Below are 14488 nucleotides of genomic sequence, written 5' to 3' on the forward strand. Positions count from 1 at the left end.
TTTTCTGTGTTTGTATCAAATCTGGTTTGGTGCACGGCTCCATTTGCTGTTTTTTTCACATAGGTTTCATGAATTTAATATGTTTTGCTATGTTCTGAAATGGAAAAACATTATACATAGTCATTTAAAGAAATTAAAAGTTTAACTTTGTAATTAATGTGCATATGAACTGTAACATATTCTCTTTGCTCCTATGGATCTATTTTCCCTAACAATAAACATTTTTCTATCAATCTTTAAACATGTAATTTTTTTTTTAATTCTTTCGATACCGGTCTCTTCTCAACTGCTTCGACGTTAGGAACCGATTTGGTTTCGTATTTTGATTTTTAAATAGATGAAATACACCTTTTCGGATGCTGAGGCCAATTTTGTTTCATCAAAGGAGTATTAATTCATTTGATGGTGGCACGTCACTTCAACGACGGGTATTGGCTTTCACTTTGGAAACGGTTTCACCAATACTCTACAAAGAAATAAAATACTTCAAGCATGCTTGTGACAAACATGAAACGGAAAATGATCCGGGGATTTTTCTCACTCTCGGCGCATTTAAGCAAGTGGTGCATATGCTACTGAAATTAAAAATTTGATTAATAATTCAAATTAATTATGTTTAGGACTTAATGAAAGCAACATTGCTATCTACTGTAACTATTACAGATAGATAACTTTAATTTCAATACCTGGTAAACATTAAAATATTTATGTTTATCAGGTATTGAAGTTCTTTTAATTAACAAACTCAACAAACTATCTACTCAACTCTCAACAAACAATTTACGTAATTAGCAATGCTTAGGGAGGGAAAAAACAAGAGGAACTTAGTCTATCCAGTAAAAAACACAAAAAACTAGGAAATAAAACATTCCTTCTTGCTCTTGATTGCTTTTTCGGTGCAAAATGTTGAATTTCATTTTAAGTATAATACATCCCGCAAAAAGTTTTTTACTCTAAACTGTAGAGAACTCGTCGATTCTTCAGGTCGCTGACACTGGCAGGATTAAATATGGAGTACTTGGTGCAATCATTTGATTCCATTATTCTCAGACAAATTTTTTCGGCATAACAAACGCATCACTCCCAAATCGAACGGGAAAGTTTTTACAAATTACCTATCGGAGAGGGAAGGTATATTTAAGCTTAGACCCGCTGGAGGCTAATACAAATTAGGTTTGCTTTGGGTCAATTTAACTCTTCGAAAATATATTAAAAGAAAACAATTTTCTCGCAATTCATCCACTATTATGGTTCCTAAGGATGATACGTACCTTAACACGTCAAATGTTATTTCTTCTTTCAATTATTAATTCCATTAAAAATCGATAAACAAACCGGGGTGATGGATATTTTAATTACACATGTTGATCAATTTCTATAAAATGTGACTCCAGATTGGAATAAATACCTTTCTCTTTTTTTAACAAAACAAAATCCCGGACATCGCCATAATTCGAAAATATCACGATCTTCCCAGCAAACTCGCCATGTCAATGGTTCAACTTCATTCCCATCACCGACAAGTAAAAATGCAACTGGTTTGTGAATACAGTGGCTATCCAAGTCGTTTCGTGATTGAACGAAAGGGAAAAAAGGGAAATTCGAAGAGGTGGAAAAGCACGAAGAGCTTCCCTTTGATCAACTCGCTTAGAAGGAGCCGCTCATTGACATAAATAAAGTCAGATCATTAATGGTGGTGTAACCAACAACGAACCACGTTAGACTGAAGATCGAGTAGTGGCGGAAAAATGCGACGACCCGCTACACAGAAGTGCGTGGAGTCATGCATTTAAGTGCAAAAGATTGAAGACGTCGTTTTTTTTTCGCTACAAATAGCTCTAAAAGCAGCCAAAGAGTGGGAAAACGGGAACACCAGTTATCTTTTCATTTAAACTCTACACTCTCGTCAATAATATAAAATTTGCGAACAATCCCATTAAAGATCAGTTGAAAGCATTTTAGTGCGATGACCGGCATCTTTCCACCAAGCAAAGAGCCAAAACATAGTCGATTAAGATCCAATGATATCTGTCACCAAATATTCAGATGAAATAGCCTTACGTCATCGTATCAGACGGTGAAGCCTTCGTATGCTTCCTAATCCTTAAAATTCGAACCGATTCGGTAACCAATAGACTCATAAAGAAGAACTGTCCGTGAGTTAACGCAATTTATATTCTGTGCCGGCGGAGTGATAAAGCAAGGTAGTTTTCGTGGTTCTAGATGCAGGGACGAACGGAAAAAGTTAGTAGCTGTGAGGTGGAGGGGAAAAGAAAGGTTGAAGCGGAAGGAGAGCGGAAGTGAAAGTACCGAAGGAGGGGAAGGAAGAGTTGAGACGTAAGGAAGAATCGCTTAAGATGTCGATCGAAAGAAAAGGGGTTCGGAAGTAAGATAGAAATAGTGACGCAAAGCCATCAGGCATCCATACCGAAAATTTCAGGCCCCCACATCAACCTAAAATTCAGAAACGATAATTTGAACGTGAGACTTCATGAAGTGTGCTAATGGATAAATAATCATTCACTCAGACCAAAATCCCTATTCATTAAAAGAATTCGGTACATGGAATGGTGAGATAAGTCACGACGAAAATAAATCCTCCCGCGGGTAAAAACTGTCTAGAGGTGGGCAACTGATCGAAAAAAGGTACAATGCGGGTTTCTTAATTTTTTAACTCTAATAAAATTAATGCGGGGTATTAAATATACGGTGTTTCAGGATGATTCTGCAATACTTCAGGAGGTGGTAGGGGAGACAATTTTAAGCGTCCATAAACATGCAGTCGCGACTCCTTAGTTACTGAGCTCCTGACTGAACTCCTCGTTCACCGCAAACAACGGCATGAAAAAGTCAGTCAGTGGTCAGAAATGGCTTTTATAGTTCATACGTCAATTCACCGAGAAAAGACTTAATCTTTTATTCCATCACAATCGGCAGTAAAACAAAATGGTGAACGGCTCCATTATACAGATTTGACTTGATTCCTTACATTACACCGCCACTGACTGGCAGTACCCTTCTCACTCTCGCAGTTCTGCCGACCGAGTCCCGACTGTTGGCGCATGCCACCATAGCGACCCGAAACCAATCTCTTGCACGTCTCCCAACCCCTTATGAAGAAGGATCTCAGGCAGCCACAAGATTAGCTCCCCACCGATGCTGTTCGCACCCTCCTGACTAATCACCATGCCGAGCAATTTCCCATCTCGACTCGCGCCATTTCACCCTTAACGGGAGAGGAATTTGGTCTCGGGGAAAGCCGAGCGAATATGAGCGACTTAATTAGTGAAATACACAACGAGATAAATAGACTACGACGAGCGACGGGAGGAGCACTGGAGCTAAAAATAAACCGAAGGCGGAAATTGAGGGGAATAATCTGCATCTACAAGCTGATCAGAGAGCCTTCGTTTTCCTGCCTAGGGAAACTCAAAAAGTGAAGAAGCTAGAAAAAAGTTAATAAGAACTCTTTGGAGGCATTGAGGCAGAAAATGGCTTCATTCAATTTGAATGAAATTGCACCACCTACTTGAGTTCTGATAGGCAAGAACCGCACAAAGGAAGTGCGCTAGTTAAGGCACATATAACAGCGCATCAATTAGTTAATAAACAAACAACCTATTTATATTGACCACGAAGACATTTTTTCTACCTGTAGATTTTAAAATGTGGCGTAGGTATCTATTCAATGGATATAAAAAACGGAATATCCACTGCAATAGAAATATACCTTCAAATACGCATTTTAAACTCAAAATAAAATAATAAAAAATGACATATCCATAACCGTTACGTAAACCATTATTTTTATCATACCGAAGGAAATTTTTGTACCTGACATGAAATTTTCAGCTTCTTTCATGTATGCAGAAGTCGCATATTTCAAGTTGCTTGAGTAATTTTGGCCCATTTTCTTTTTGTAGAATGGCACGAGGCTAATACGTCATTAACATGACGCTAATACGACACTTCTATTTCAGACTATCTGGGTGAACAAAGTCATACGAGATATTTTAATCGAGAAACTATTTGCACAGAATTACGACCTCACATATTTCAACTTGCTATGCGTAAATACATTTTCTGTATGAATTCAGTTATTTCTAGTGCAGTTCAAACCATGTAAGTCTTTATCGGGATGCAGCTTTCTGGGCTAAAATGCATTCCTTTTTCAATCGCTATGTTCCATTTAGAAAGAAATATAGCTAAAATAAGGTATCGATGACCAAAGATAACCACTGCAGATGAGAGTCCTCGGATTTGCAGCAGACTCATACCTATCTATACGGAGAGAGAATTGATGAGCTGTATCGTTTCACATGTTTATTAATTCCTTAATAATTTTCTTTAAAAATATTTTTCACCACCAAGTATGTATCAAGATTACTATTACTCCGGGGAAAGAGTCTCAAATAGGTATAGATATAGAACTTTCTACGTCACCAATACTCGAACTAAGGGATTTGCTTTGGATTTCACTTATTTACAATGGTTTTTGGATGCAAAGTATATACTAATGTAACACAGAAGAGGAGAAATTATACAGGAAGAAAACTTAGCCTCAAATTACTGCAATAAACCTTTTCTACAAAGAAGAGATATAAGTCGTATTGACGTCAACTCCTGGCCCACTTTCTGCCGGCACAAAATATATCACCACAAGTGCAGGTGCAGTGCAGGTGCAAGTGCAGGATCATACGCTTAGCTTAGCTCCAGCATACACTTTAGACAATGCTCCTTTTTTAAAGCCCGACAATTTACCTGAATATCTGAGTAAATTTATTTATAAGACATCAGCTTTCTACAAAGATCAAAGCGATTTGTTTCAAAAAAATGTAACGACATTTTTACGTATTCTTAAAATACAGAATCCATTACAATAGGCAATGGAATTTAAAACTTTAGCTCGAATCCTTAGATGTTCCAATTCAATCAAAAGAGTAAAAAAACGGACAGCTGTTGTATTGTGAGTTCATTCTCTTACAAGTGTAATGAATGAAAGAATGCCTGGCGTCCTAACTCCCCAGCAGCTCGCCGACTGAAGTGGGTTGCGGGATAGTTTATATATGTAATACAGAGTAGTGGGCTTTAAAAAAAAACTTAACAGGTAGAAAAAGGCTCATCACAACTTCCAAAAACCTAAGGAAATACAACTTGTAGGGTAGCATGGGAAAAGAAGAGATGAGGCTGAAGAAACGTCCCGCAAAATCAAAGTGTGCAAAATTTCATGCCCAGGAAACTTCCTAGAAGAACGAGCCACGAAGCAAGAAGTACATACAGGGACACCCAAGCAGACGATATGCAAAAAAATTGGAATGGATTGTGCCACTCACCCCGAGGGTTCCATATGGTCCATCAGAGCAAGCCACCAAAGAAGAAGGGAACCTTTGACTTCGGGTGCTGGAGGCGGATTAGTTGAGATGAAATGGGTGGAATGAGATGCACACAAGACGGTGGACGAAAATGGTGCCCGATGTGAAGTGACCTGAAATGAGAACCAGAATAATTAAAAGAGGATCGAAACGAATGGCCAAATGAAAATATGGAACGTCCTTCAACAACATAGCCCATACGTGACCCAGAAAAGTGGAAGGGAGAGTATTGGTGAACATAAGTACGAACACATTGACGTTAAGAAGGCATTGGAATTGTTAGGATTAGTGGATGACTGTTACATGTATTTTGTGTAACATGACCCCCTAGCAGAAGGAAAAGATTGGAGCGACAGGTGTAGTCATGAGTAATCATTATGTTCAATATGCAGAAAGTGAAGAATTCTCTGAGAATTATCAGTTTCTCCATTTCTACTCTTGATCAAAGAAACATGATTGTAACCTCATTGTTGAGGGAGGTAATTTTAGCAAGTCATGCCCTCAATATTTTCTTATATTTATTCACCTCGTGCTGATGCTTGCGCCACGGTTAATGAACACTTCGGTTACAGGTCGTCTAGCTTAAGGTACAGGTACAGTCTACAGTCTAGGTACAGTCTTTTCGGTACGGTCTTAAGGTTAATGTGGCGCCATGGCACAAATACTAATAGTTGCCCTTCGAATATACGTGAGCATATAAATGCGTGGACAGTGACTGCTTATGACTAACCTTGAATTATGATCGACATATTGATATTTCTCTTCCACTCTCAATCGTAGTTTTACAATCAATTTTGAGAGATTTTTAAGGTTTTACAACGAAATTCTCGGCTATTTCCAGGTTTTTCACGGTATTCACGGTTTTAGTGGTTGAACGGGAGCCCAGTCAAATACTTTGGAGAGCAGCTACTACAAATTTCAGCAAATGGTATTTATTTTGCGATTGACTCACGAACCTTAGTGCTATAGTCCTTAACTTTATACGCATATTCAGAGCTACATGATTTTTTTTTTCATTTTACAACCTAACAGACTTTTTTTACACCTAAATGCTCAGTCAAATAACCATCCAAATAAATGTTATGTTTATAGCAAATATTACAGCAAAATGGGAAGTTTATGTACTTTGAAAATTTGAAGGATGCCCAACATCAGCTAGTTTTCAAGAAACCGAAAAAATGAAAACCGATGTTTACAAAGAAATCAATGGAAGAAAGCTGAAATAGCATTAAAAATTGATTAATTTATCAATAATGAGAAGTACTTGGGAGAAGTAAAGCTGTCATGAAAAAGCCGTGGATCACCGATGAAGTCTTCGTGCTCAATGAGGAAAGAAAAGGTATAGAAATGAAAAGGGCAACAAAACTACATGAAAGTAAGGAACTAAATAAGTCACAAATCGAGAAAAGGCAGAGACATTTGAATGAAGAATATCTGCTAAAATTTGCAGAACAGCCTCTCACAGCGCAAACAGAAGCTGCCTAATTTCTAATGATGAACCACTTCATGAAGAAGAAGGAAAAATGAAATGCCATAAGGAGCATGGTCGGAGATCTCCCGATTGAAACTTAAGACAAATCGAAGAAATGGAAGGAATGCCCGGAAGTGTTAAACCACAAAAATAATGTTGCTCAGCGAATAATTTATGAATAAAGTGAAGTAGAAAAGGATGGTAACTTCAATATTAAGATACAAATTTGACGCCGCAATGAAGGACCTACGGATGAATCACTATATCAGATTGAAGTATCAGGAATTGACGAGATTCCAGCAGACCTCACATAAAATTATGTTTATCCACGGAAATACACGGTTGAGTTTTAAGTGTTACAAGGCTAAAATTTCATAAACATTTTAGTTTTATGTGATCACTCAGAACACAAAATTAATGGAGTTTTACGAACATTTGCAAAGAGGTAATTCAAATTACTTGTAAACCCAACACCATGGAATTGTCTCCGAGGTCTAAATGGGCGCGATCATGTTTTTTTTCTTGGTGTGGAGATTTTCATCTCCAGCTCTTGTGTACGCTAAAAAATGTTCGTGTGCCGCGAAAATTTCCAGGGACGGGTCCGGCGATGAGGTTTCACAAGACTTAATCCATAACTCAGAACACACATTTCTCGTCGTTGAAAACGTCATTTGGCTAATCTGAGCCCAAATATCCCGGAGGGAGATTTCAACGCCACGTTCGGTGGTCAGTGGTATGAGGGCTGTAAAAGCTGACGGGATAGCGAAAATGAACGAGTGAATCAAAAAAGGTAATCGCTCTCTAGCCAACAACCATCGTGATCCCTAAAAAGGGATCCCTCAGATGAAGAAAAAAGGCGAATTCGCAATTCAAGCTTACAAGGACGATCACTCCTGAACGTTTGATTTGATTTCCTGATGTACAACTCGTCTAAAACTACCATAGCTAGAGGATATTTTCAGCATATACGAAGTAAACCCCTGGCAATGATTACCTGTCTCCATTATGTCAATAGGTTCGGTCACCATTTTTTTAATTGATGCCGATTGTGGAAGCGTAAAAAATATATAGACTCGTTTTTAGATCAGTCACTTACTTCTAGAGCAATTAACGACGATTGATCGACGGCCTTAGCATTTCTGCAGATAATTTGATTGACTGACAAACTCATGCCGAGCAAGTCACTATTTCTCAGCGACTCCTCCAAGTGTGGTTCGTCGTTGTTCACTACTTCTGGGCGATTCTTTCCCTCGACGAAAGGTTTCTCTGAACGGGTGCATGTAACAGATATCTCATTTCGGCACCAACTCATGAAAAGTGGTCGCGAACTTTGATGTAATCTTAATTTCAACTTAAGAGAGAATGGCTGAACGGGGACAATTGTTTTTTCGTCGAAAGTTTTCTTTCCCTTCCATCTAGAAAAATTCTTTTAACGAATTACGATTTCGGCTCTCAACGAGAATGCGAGCGAACGACTTCATTTAACATGGGAAAAATTATTTAAATTGATTTGAGACTAAGGTAAATACAGTAGTGAATACAGAAAACACTCAAACGGGGGGGGGGGGGGCTCAAAAGATATCTTCAGCTACCTTAACTTTTATCGTAATAAAAAGTAATTAAGTTGCATGCAAAGTTCAAGAAAGTTTCATTTAAACTTATTATACACATAGACTGGACTATACCATCATGCGATATAAAAGAGTTACATTTGTGCTTCTGCAATGTTCGGCAATGCGGGCGGCCCCCCAAGGGGTGGGGGGGACGCCGCCCACATGTATCCACTACTGGATAAATATAGAATGTACCCTTTAAATGTAGAGGCGATAGAACAAGTTTAAAATAAGCAATATATCAGGAAACAAAACGACCCATAGAGCATCAAAGATACTTGAGTTTGGCCTTGATCATCCTCGGTAACTTCACCTGAATGCCAACCCCCTCCTATCTTACATTTTACACCACATACTTAACCTATAAAATTACGAATCGATAAAAAGGCAATAAGCCCCAAGTTAGATAAATGGATTAATAGAGAATTCATCAACATTACCTCTAAATAGTGGCACTCTTAAAACAAAAATACTGATAGCTGTCAGTAGAACTCTATTGCCTACTTAATAAGAAGATTTTTAAAACTTACAATGATGATTTTTGTATTTAACTAAAACAGGTTCAGTTTGCCCATAAATGCTGTTACATACAGAGGAGAATGATCATTCTCTTTCATAGACAAGAAGACAGATAGTAAATGAAATCATAAAATATAATTTAGTCACTAATTATTTAATCTCAATACAAAGATTCTGATGCTAGAAAATAGTGAAAAAGAGGATGAAAATACCAAACAATAAATTACTTCACAAATTAAATTCTCATGAGGCCAATAATGACTGCATCATAGTAAAAATTTTAGGAGGAAGGTCACCAAATTCCTTGTGCAGTCATGTACTTCCTGAGAATATGATAATTTAAAAAAACAGGATTTCATCTTATTCGTGCAAATTTTGAGATGTACTAAAGCAATTCTAGATGGAAATAATCTTTAATACAAATTCATAATCTCTACCTAGTTTAATGAATATTTGAGTAAGGCATACTTGAATGGCCTTCAACCATTACAACAAGACTTGACAAAAACATTGGCAATGATATAAAAAAAGTAAATACTTTGTGAAAACCACAATACTAGTTTTGAATGCACTAATGTTTCTCCTGTTTTGAAGGTTTCTCTTCAGTGAAATACCACTACTACATTCAGCCAGCAGCAAACATAAAATTTTCCTCAAAACATGAAGAGGTAAAATAGCTTAAAACAGACTAATAGATAAGATGAGGTATATCCCAAGGTGTAGAAAGGGGAGGTAGTTGAGAGGTTAAAGGCCAAACAATGGTCAAATTTGGTGCTAAAATAGAGATTTCCATTGAAGTTAAATCTTGAGGTAATAAATAGGTCATATAATGACTTTACTTGGTTTTTAAATATAAACGTATTGAAAATAGGCTTCACTAAAACTAGACTGAGATTCTCAGTGTTTGCAGCTAGGATACAGTCCTGCAGTGTAACTTGTTAGTCAGAGGCTTTTATGCCCTGACCTAAAGAGGAGTGGAAGGGCAAAAAGGAAGGAGGCACCACAGTGACTATGAAATGTTCGAGAGACTAGTCTTTCCAGGCTCAAGAATCATACTAGGTTGGATGTATGCTCATGGCAGGCAGATATTAGTGTACAAGCCAATTGGTCATTTGGGAGTCTACTTGCTGCCAACACCCAAGCACCTGAAACACTTCAACACTCTGCACACCATGGATTTTTTGTCAAATATTACTTGGCCCTGATTTATCAGAAGCACAGTATGGATGATTAAGCATAAGTGGAAAAAATTGTTCTAATTCAATCATTTTCAATATTCTCATTTGCTCAGATCACCCTAACACTTCCCAACTAGCTAATGTGAAAAAAATCATTTGCAATAAATAACCTTACAACAAGTAGATTCAACCATAATTAGCAAAAGTAAAATGGAATTAACTGTCTACACTTTAATGGATTATTAATGTTTACAAATCACCTTAGGTTTGAGCGTGAAATAACTTATTGGATAAAATAAGTATAAATGAGTTCTGTTTAAAACCCAAGAAAATTGGCCATTATCTACATACTTGTTGCTAGAAAACTAGTTGAACCAAGTCCATTCTACTTCTGTGCATGTATGTTAATTGTTTTTCTAATGCTAATAAGAGAAATGAAAATGATGAATACAGGATCGAGGTGGCAGCATAAAGCATTATACTATCACTATATTGAAAATATCACACAATAAATAATGCAATAATGAATGATGCTTCATTGAGTTGATGCTAATTTAAGGATTTTTTTGTTTGGCATGAATGTGTTATCGCAATGGGAATACTACATAAAAATGAAATTTTGTTTGATGATCCCTAGATAGCCAAGTATACATGTAAGTACCTATGTTGCTTTATCCAGAAAGCTAAGGAGGACTTATTCACAAAGAACTTTGTATGCTTAGGTAAATTAAGTCTGCATAAAATTAATGGGAGTGACGTCCAAACTTAATTCGTCATCATTATAAAAAACAACAAGTCAGTTTTATAAGTACTGGCTAAATAGGTAATCCCAACATTGCTAGCCTTTATCCCTGTTAGGTGAGTGCAATCAACAATTTGGTAATATTGTACATTAAAACCAATGAAGTGGAATAAGGTCTCAGGATTTCCATGAGTGAGTAAGCAATTATACAATTCACAATGATTTAATGAAAAGCAAAAGTTCCAAGAGTTCTCAAAACCCTCATTTAATCACAACTCTTCTCAAAAGTTGTCATGAAAAAGACCAATCTTCGATTACCTATATCAACTTTCACTGTGAATCTAGGCAATTAAATAACAATCCATTGATACATAAAAATCCAAAATATGCTTTGATTCTAGTTGATATATTTCATCCAAATACTTAAAATTTTGAATAATTTGTGTTGATATATCATATGAAAGTTATGAAAATGTAGAATTTTAAGAAAATTCACAGCTCATAGTAATATTTTTTTGCCAAACATATTTTGCCTTTTTATAATAGTATTAAAATCACCATAATTTATATAATTATTATAAAATAAGGCATAGGGCATTGAGGGGGGATTTAGGATAGAACCCCAGAGCTCAGAGAAAATTTTCAGTTTAATCCATTTTACTTAATTGGATTAATATTACTTATAGAATAGTGTGGGATTAATAAAATATACCTCAAAAATGCTGAAAAACTCTCACCATTTTGAAGAATTTATCTTAAAATTTTTCTGGGGGTGAGCCCCCGCACCTCCTGCTTACCCTGGTGGGTATTTCATACCCCCCAGACCCCCAGTATTAGTTGTGCCAAAAATCCCCCCAATTCCTAGCTGCGCCCCTGAAATACGGTAACCATTTACTTTTAGCATTCTCTTTTTAGTAATTTTATCGTACTTAATTGTATACTGATTAATTATTATGACTGTGAAATTCGGTAACATCTGTTTCATTAAGCAATATAATTCACTCACTCATGAATTGCCCCAACTAAAATTGTGGTTTGATTAGATGAAGTTATTACTCACCCCCGAACCAAGCCAGAAGAGCATTAATTTCACAGAATGAGAGTAGATAATCAGACCCCATCCCTTAATCACCTTGAACCAAAAGGATGCATGATACATAGTTGCTTCCAAATACACCCCAGAGGATTTGAACGTAGTACTCTTTGGTCCGTAGCAAAATGCTCAACCCACTGGAGCACTAAGCCAAACCCCATCATTACTTGCTATGATAACACCATTTTAGTTAATGAGTATTCAAGTATACATCTTAACACCTTATATGCATATTAAACAAAATATGAAATCACAAAAGACTATCGCTTTAATTTCCTGACAATTCCTCATGTACAATGCCAACAATTTTTTGCGTGCTTTCAAAGAAGTACTCAGTCTTGGAGCAAAAGAAACCTCAAAACTAAAGTGAGGAAGGATAACAGGGTAACAATGAGCCAAAGCAAATGAATCATAAAGGAGACGAGGAACAAATCTAACTTTATACAGATGATATAAAATAGTAACGTTTTCTGGGAATAAATAGTGATGATCACGATGACAATTGGATTATAAAAATCTTTTCATGCAGATCAAATGAACTCTATGGCCATGTTAAACTAATAGTGTAAGAGATAAATGTGAATTGTGATACATCATCATCATCGAATACATAATGCATAAATAATATTAATGCAGCTCACCGCTTATTTCTCCTAAACAATAACACTGTCACTATTACCTAGTTCTCCTACAAATCATTCATTAGTTAAATTATTAGTCTTTAAATAAAAAACCAAATTCAATGACCAAGATATTAAATCTCAACATCATCACTTACCTCTTCAATATAGAGTATTACAAAGATTCATAATGAACCATAATCTATGTTTTTATAATGATTAATAACCATTCTATTTGACAAAAAGGCTTTCACTTTTTTAGCAAGAGCTGGATAAAAATATAATTACTGACAATAATGCAAGACAAATTTCAGAACCGTTCAGGATTATAGACAACCAACAAAGGAATCTAAAAAAAGTCTAGCGTGTATGAAGTTGGCATATTAGATGACTATATAGGGCTTGTCCTTATAATAAATATGTATTTGCTGTATGCACCACTTAAGTTCTTCACGTTATCCATTAGCATACGAACCTTCATCCTATGCTCACAACATGTAAAAATGAATTTTCGCAGAACCAGTTATACTTAATTATTACTAATAATTCTGTGGGGGAAAAAGCAATCAATGCCGCATCAAAGGAATCTCGTCTCTCTAATTAAGGCAAAAAAAACAAACGGCGCACAACGGTTTGCTAAGACAAAAGTTAAGGCCATTTAAAGTAACTTACAAAAACCCTCAAGACGTATTTGCCCATCCGAAGAGACAATCTGGATAGCACCCGGCAAGCATGATACAGGTGCCCAAACTTTGTGTCTTGCATCTCAAAAATCCTAGTTTCCTGGATTGGCTGAAAAAACTGAAAAAATATAAACTTGTTGATTTTAAACTTTTAATAATCTCATCCACATGCTACAAATATAATAGCGTTGTTTGAGAGAAACATTTGCGTTATTGTATTAGCCATTCCCTGAATCTGAGGGATTTTATCTCAACCTGAATCACCTTATTAGAACATAATCATAAAAAACATAATATGTACACAACTTTTTGGAAATAAATATACATGTACAAAGCGCAGATTTGCATAAGGTAATTTTGAGGATCAGATTTCTAGGTTATATAAAGGCCACCAGCAAGCTCTGATCAAGATATACGCGAAGTATTTACTATAAACAAACACCTTCACTGACACTTGAACGATATCCAGTACGATAACCATCGATAAAAGAAAAATAACACCTCATACCTCTTGAGCACATTTTCGTGTACTCGCTCCATCGAAGACTGTACGAAACAATTGCACAGCGAATTCCAAAAAGCGTGGGCGAAACAAGTTATCGGTTTGAAAAAGTGCAAAGTAAATGAACTTCTTGTATTTAATAATATATGTAATGGAGTATTTATTCAATGATGACAGTCTCAATCAGAGAAAATTATAATTTACCTGTAGAGAGAGAGAGAGAGTGTGTACTGGTAAGAAGAAACTTCTTGAATGCCCTTCGATGAATGCATCGCTATTGTCTGTAGTATTGAATATTAAAATAAATACGTGCAAAAAGTATATCTTCATGGGCTTACTTAGCGAGGGGCAGGAGGGGGCAGCTGCAACAAGCAAAATCGCAAACGTCTTTAAGGAAAATAATTCTTTTCATGCAAATAATTTTAAAAACTAATAAAGAGCTGTTGCAGTTTCCTTAAAATGTGATTTCATTCGCCTATTCCATGCTTAAATCTTACCTACAACTTGAACAAACATGGCCTGCCCCCCCTTGATTAATCCGTATATAATTATAACACAACAATATACTTCCATCCAGGGGCGGATTTATTTCAAGGGGGGTACAAGCAAGGCCGTATCCAGGATTTTGTTCTGGAGGGGCACAAGGATACTTCGTTATACAAAACGAACGCAATGATGATGGGACTGTATTAAAA

The 14488-nt window shown here is 36.3% G+C and overlaps 1 protein-coding gene across 1 annotated transcript in view; it reads right to left on the reverse strand.

Annotated features, from left to right (window-relative positions):
• Positions 1-13403, reverse strand: part of LOC124162359 — a 177889-nt gene extending 164486 nt beyond the window's left edge. Inside the window, exons 1-2 of the mRNA XM_046538869.1 lie at positions 13281-13403; positions 5334-5485 (exon numbers count right to left, since the gene is read on the reverse strand). Coding sequence (XP_046394825.1) covers positions 5334-5485; positions 13281-13373 — 245 coding nt within the window. The 5' untranslated portion in view covers positions 13374-13403. The remainder of the gene's footprint in view (positions 1-5333; positions 5486-13280) is intronic.
• Positions 13404-14488: the final 1085 nt, after the last annotated feature.

The sequence above is a fragment of the Ischnura elegans genome, chromosome 7, assembly GCF_921293095.1.
Source record: "Ischnura elegans chromosome 7, ioIscEleg1.1, whole genome shotgun sequence".
In the NCBI taxonomy this organism is placed as follows: domain Eukaryota; kingdom Metazoa; phylum Arthropoda; class Insecta; order Odonata; family Coenagrionidae; genus Ischnura; species Ischnura elegans.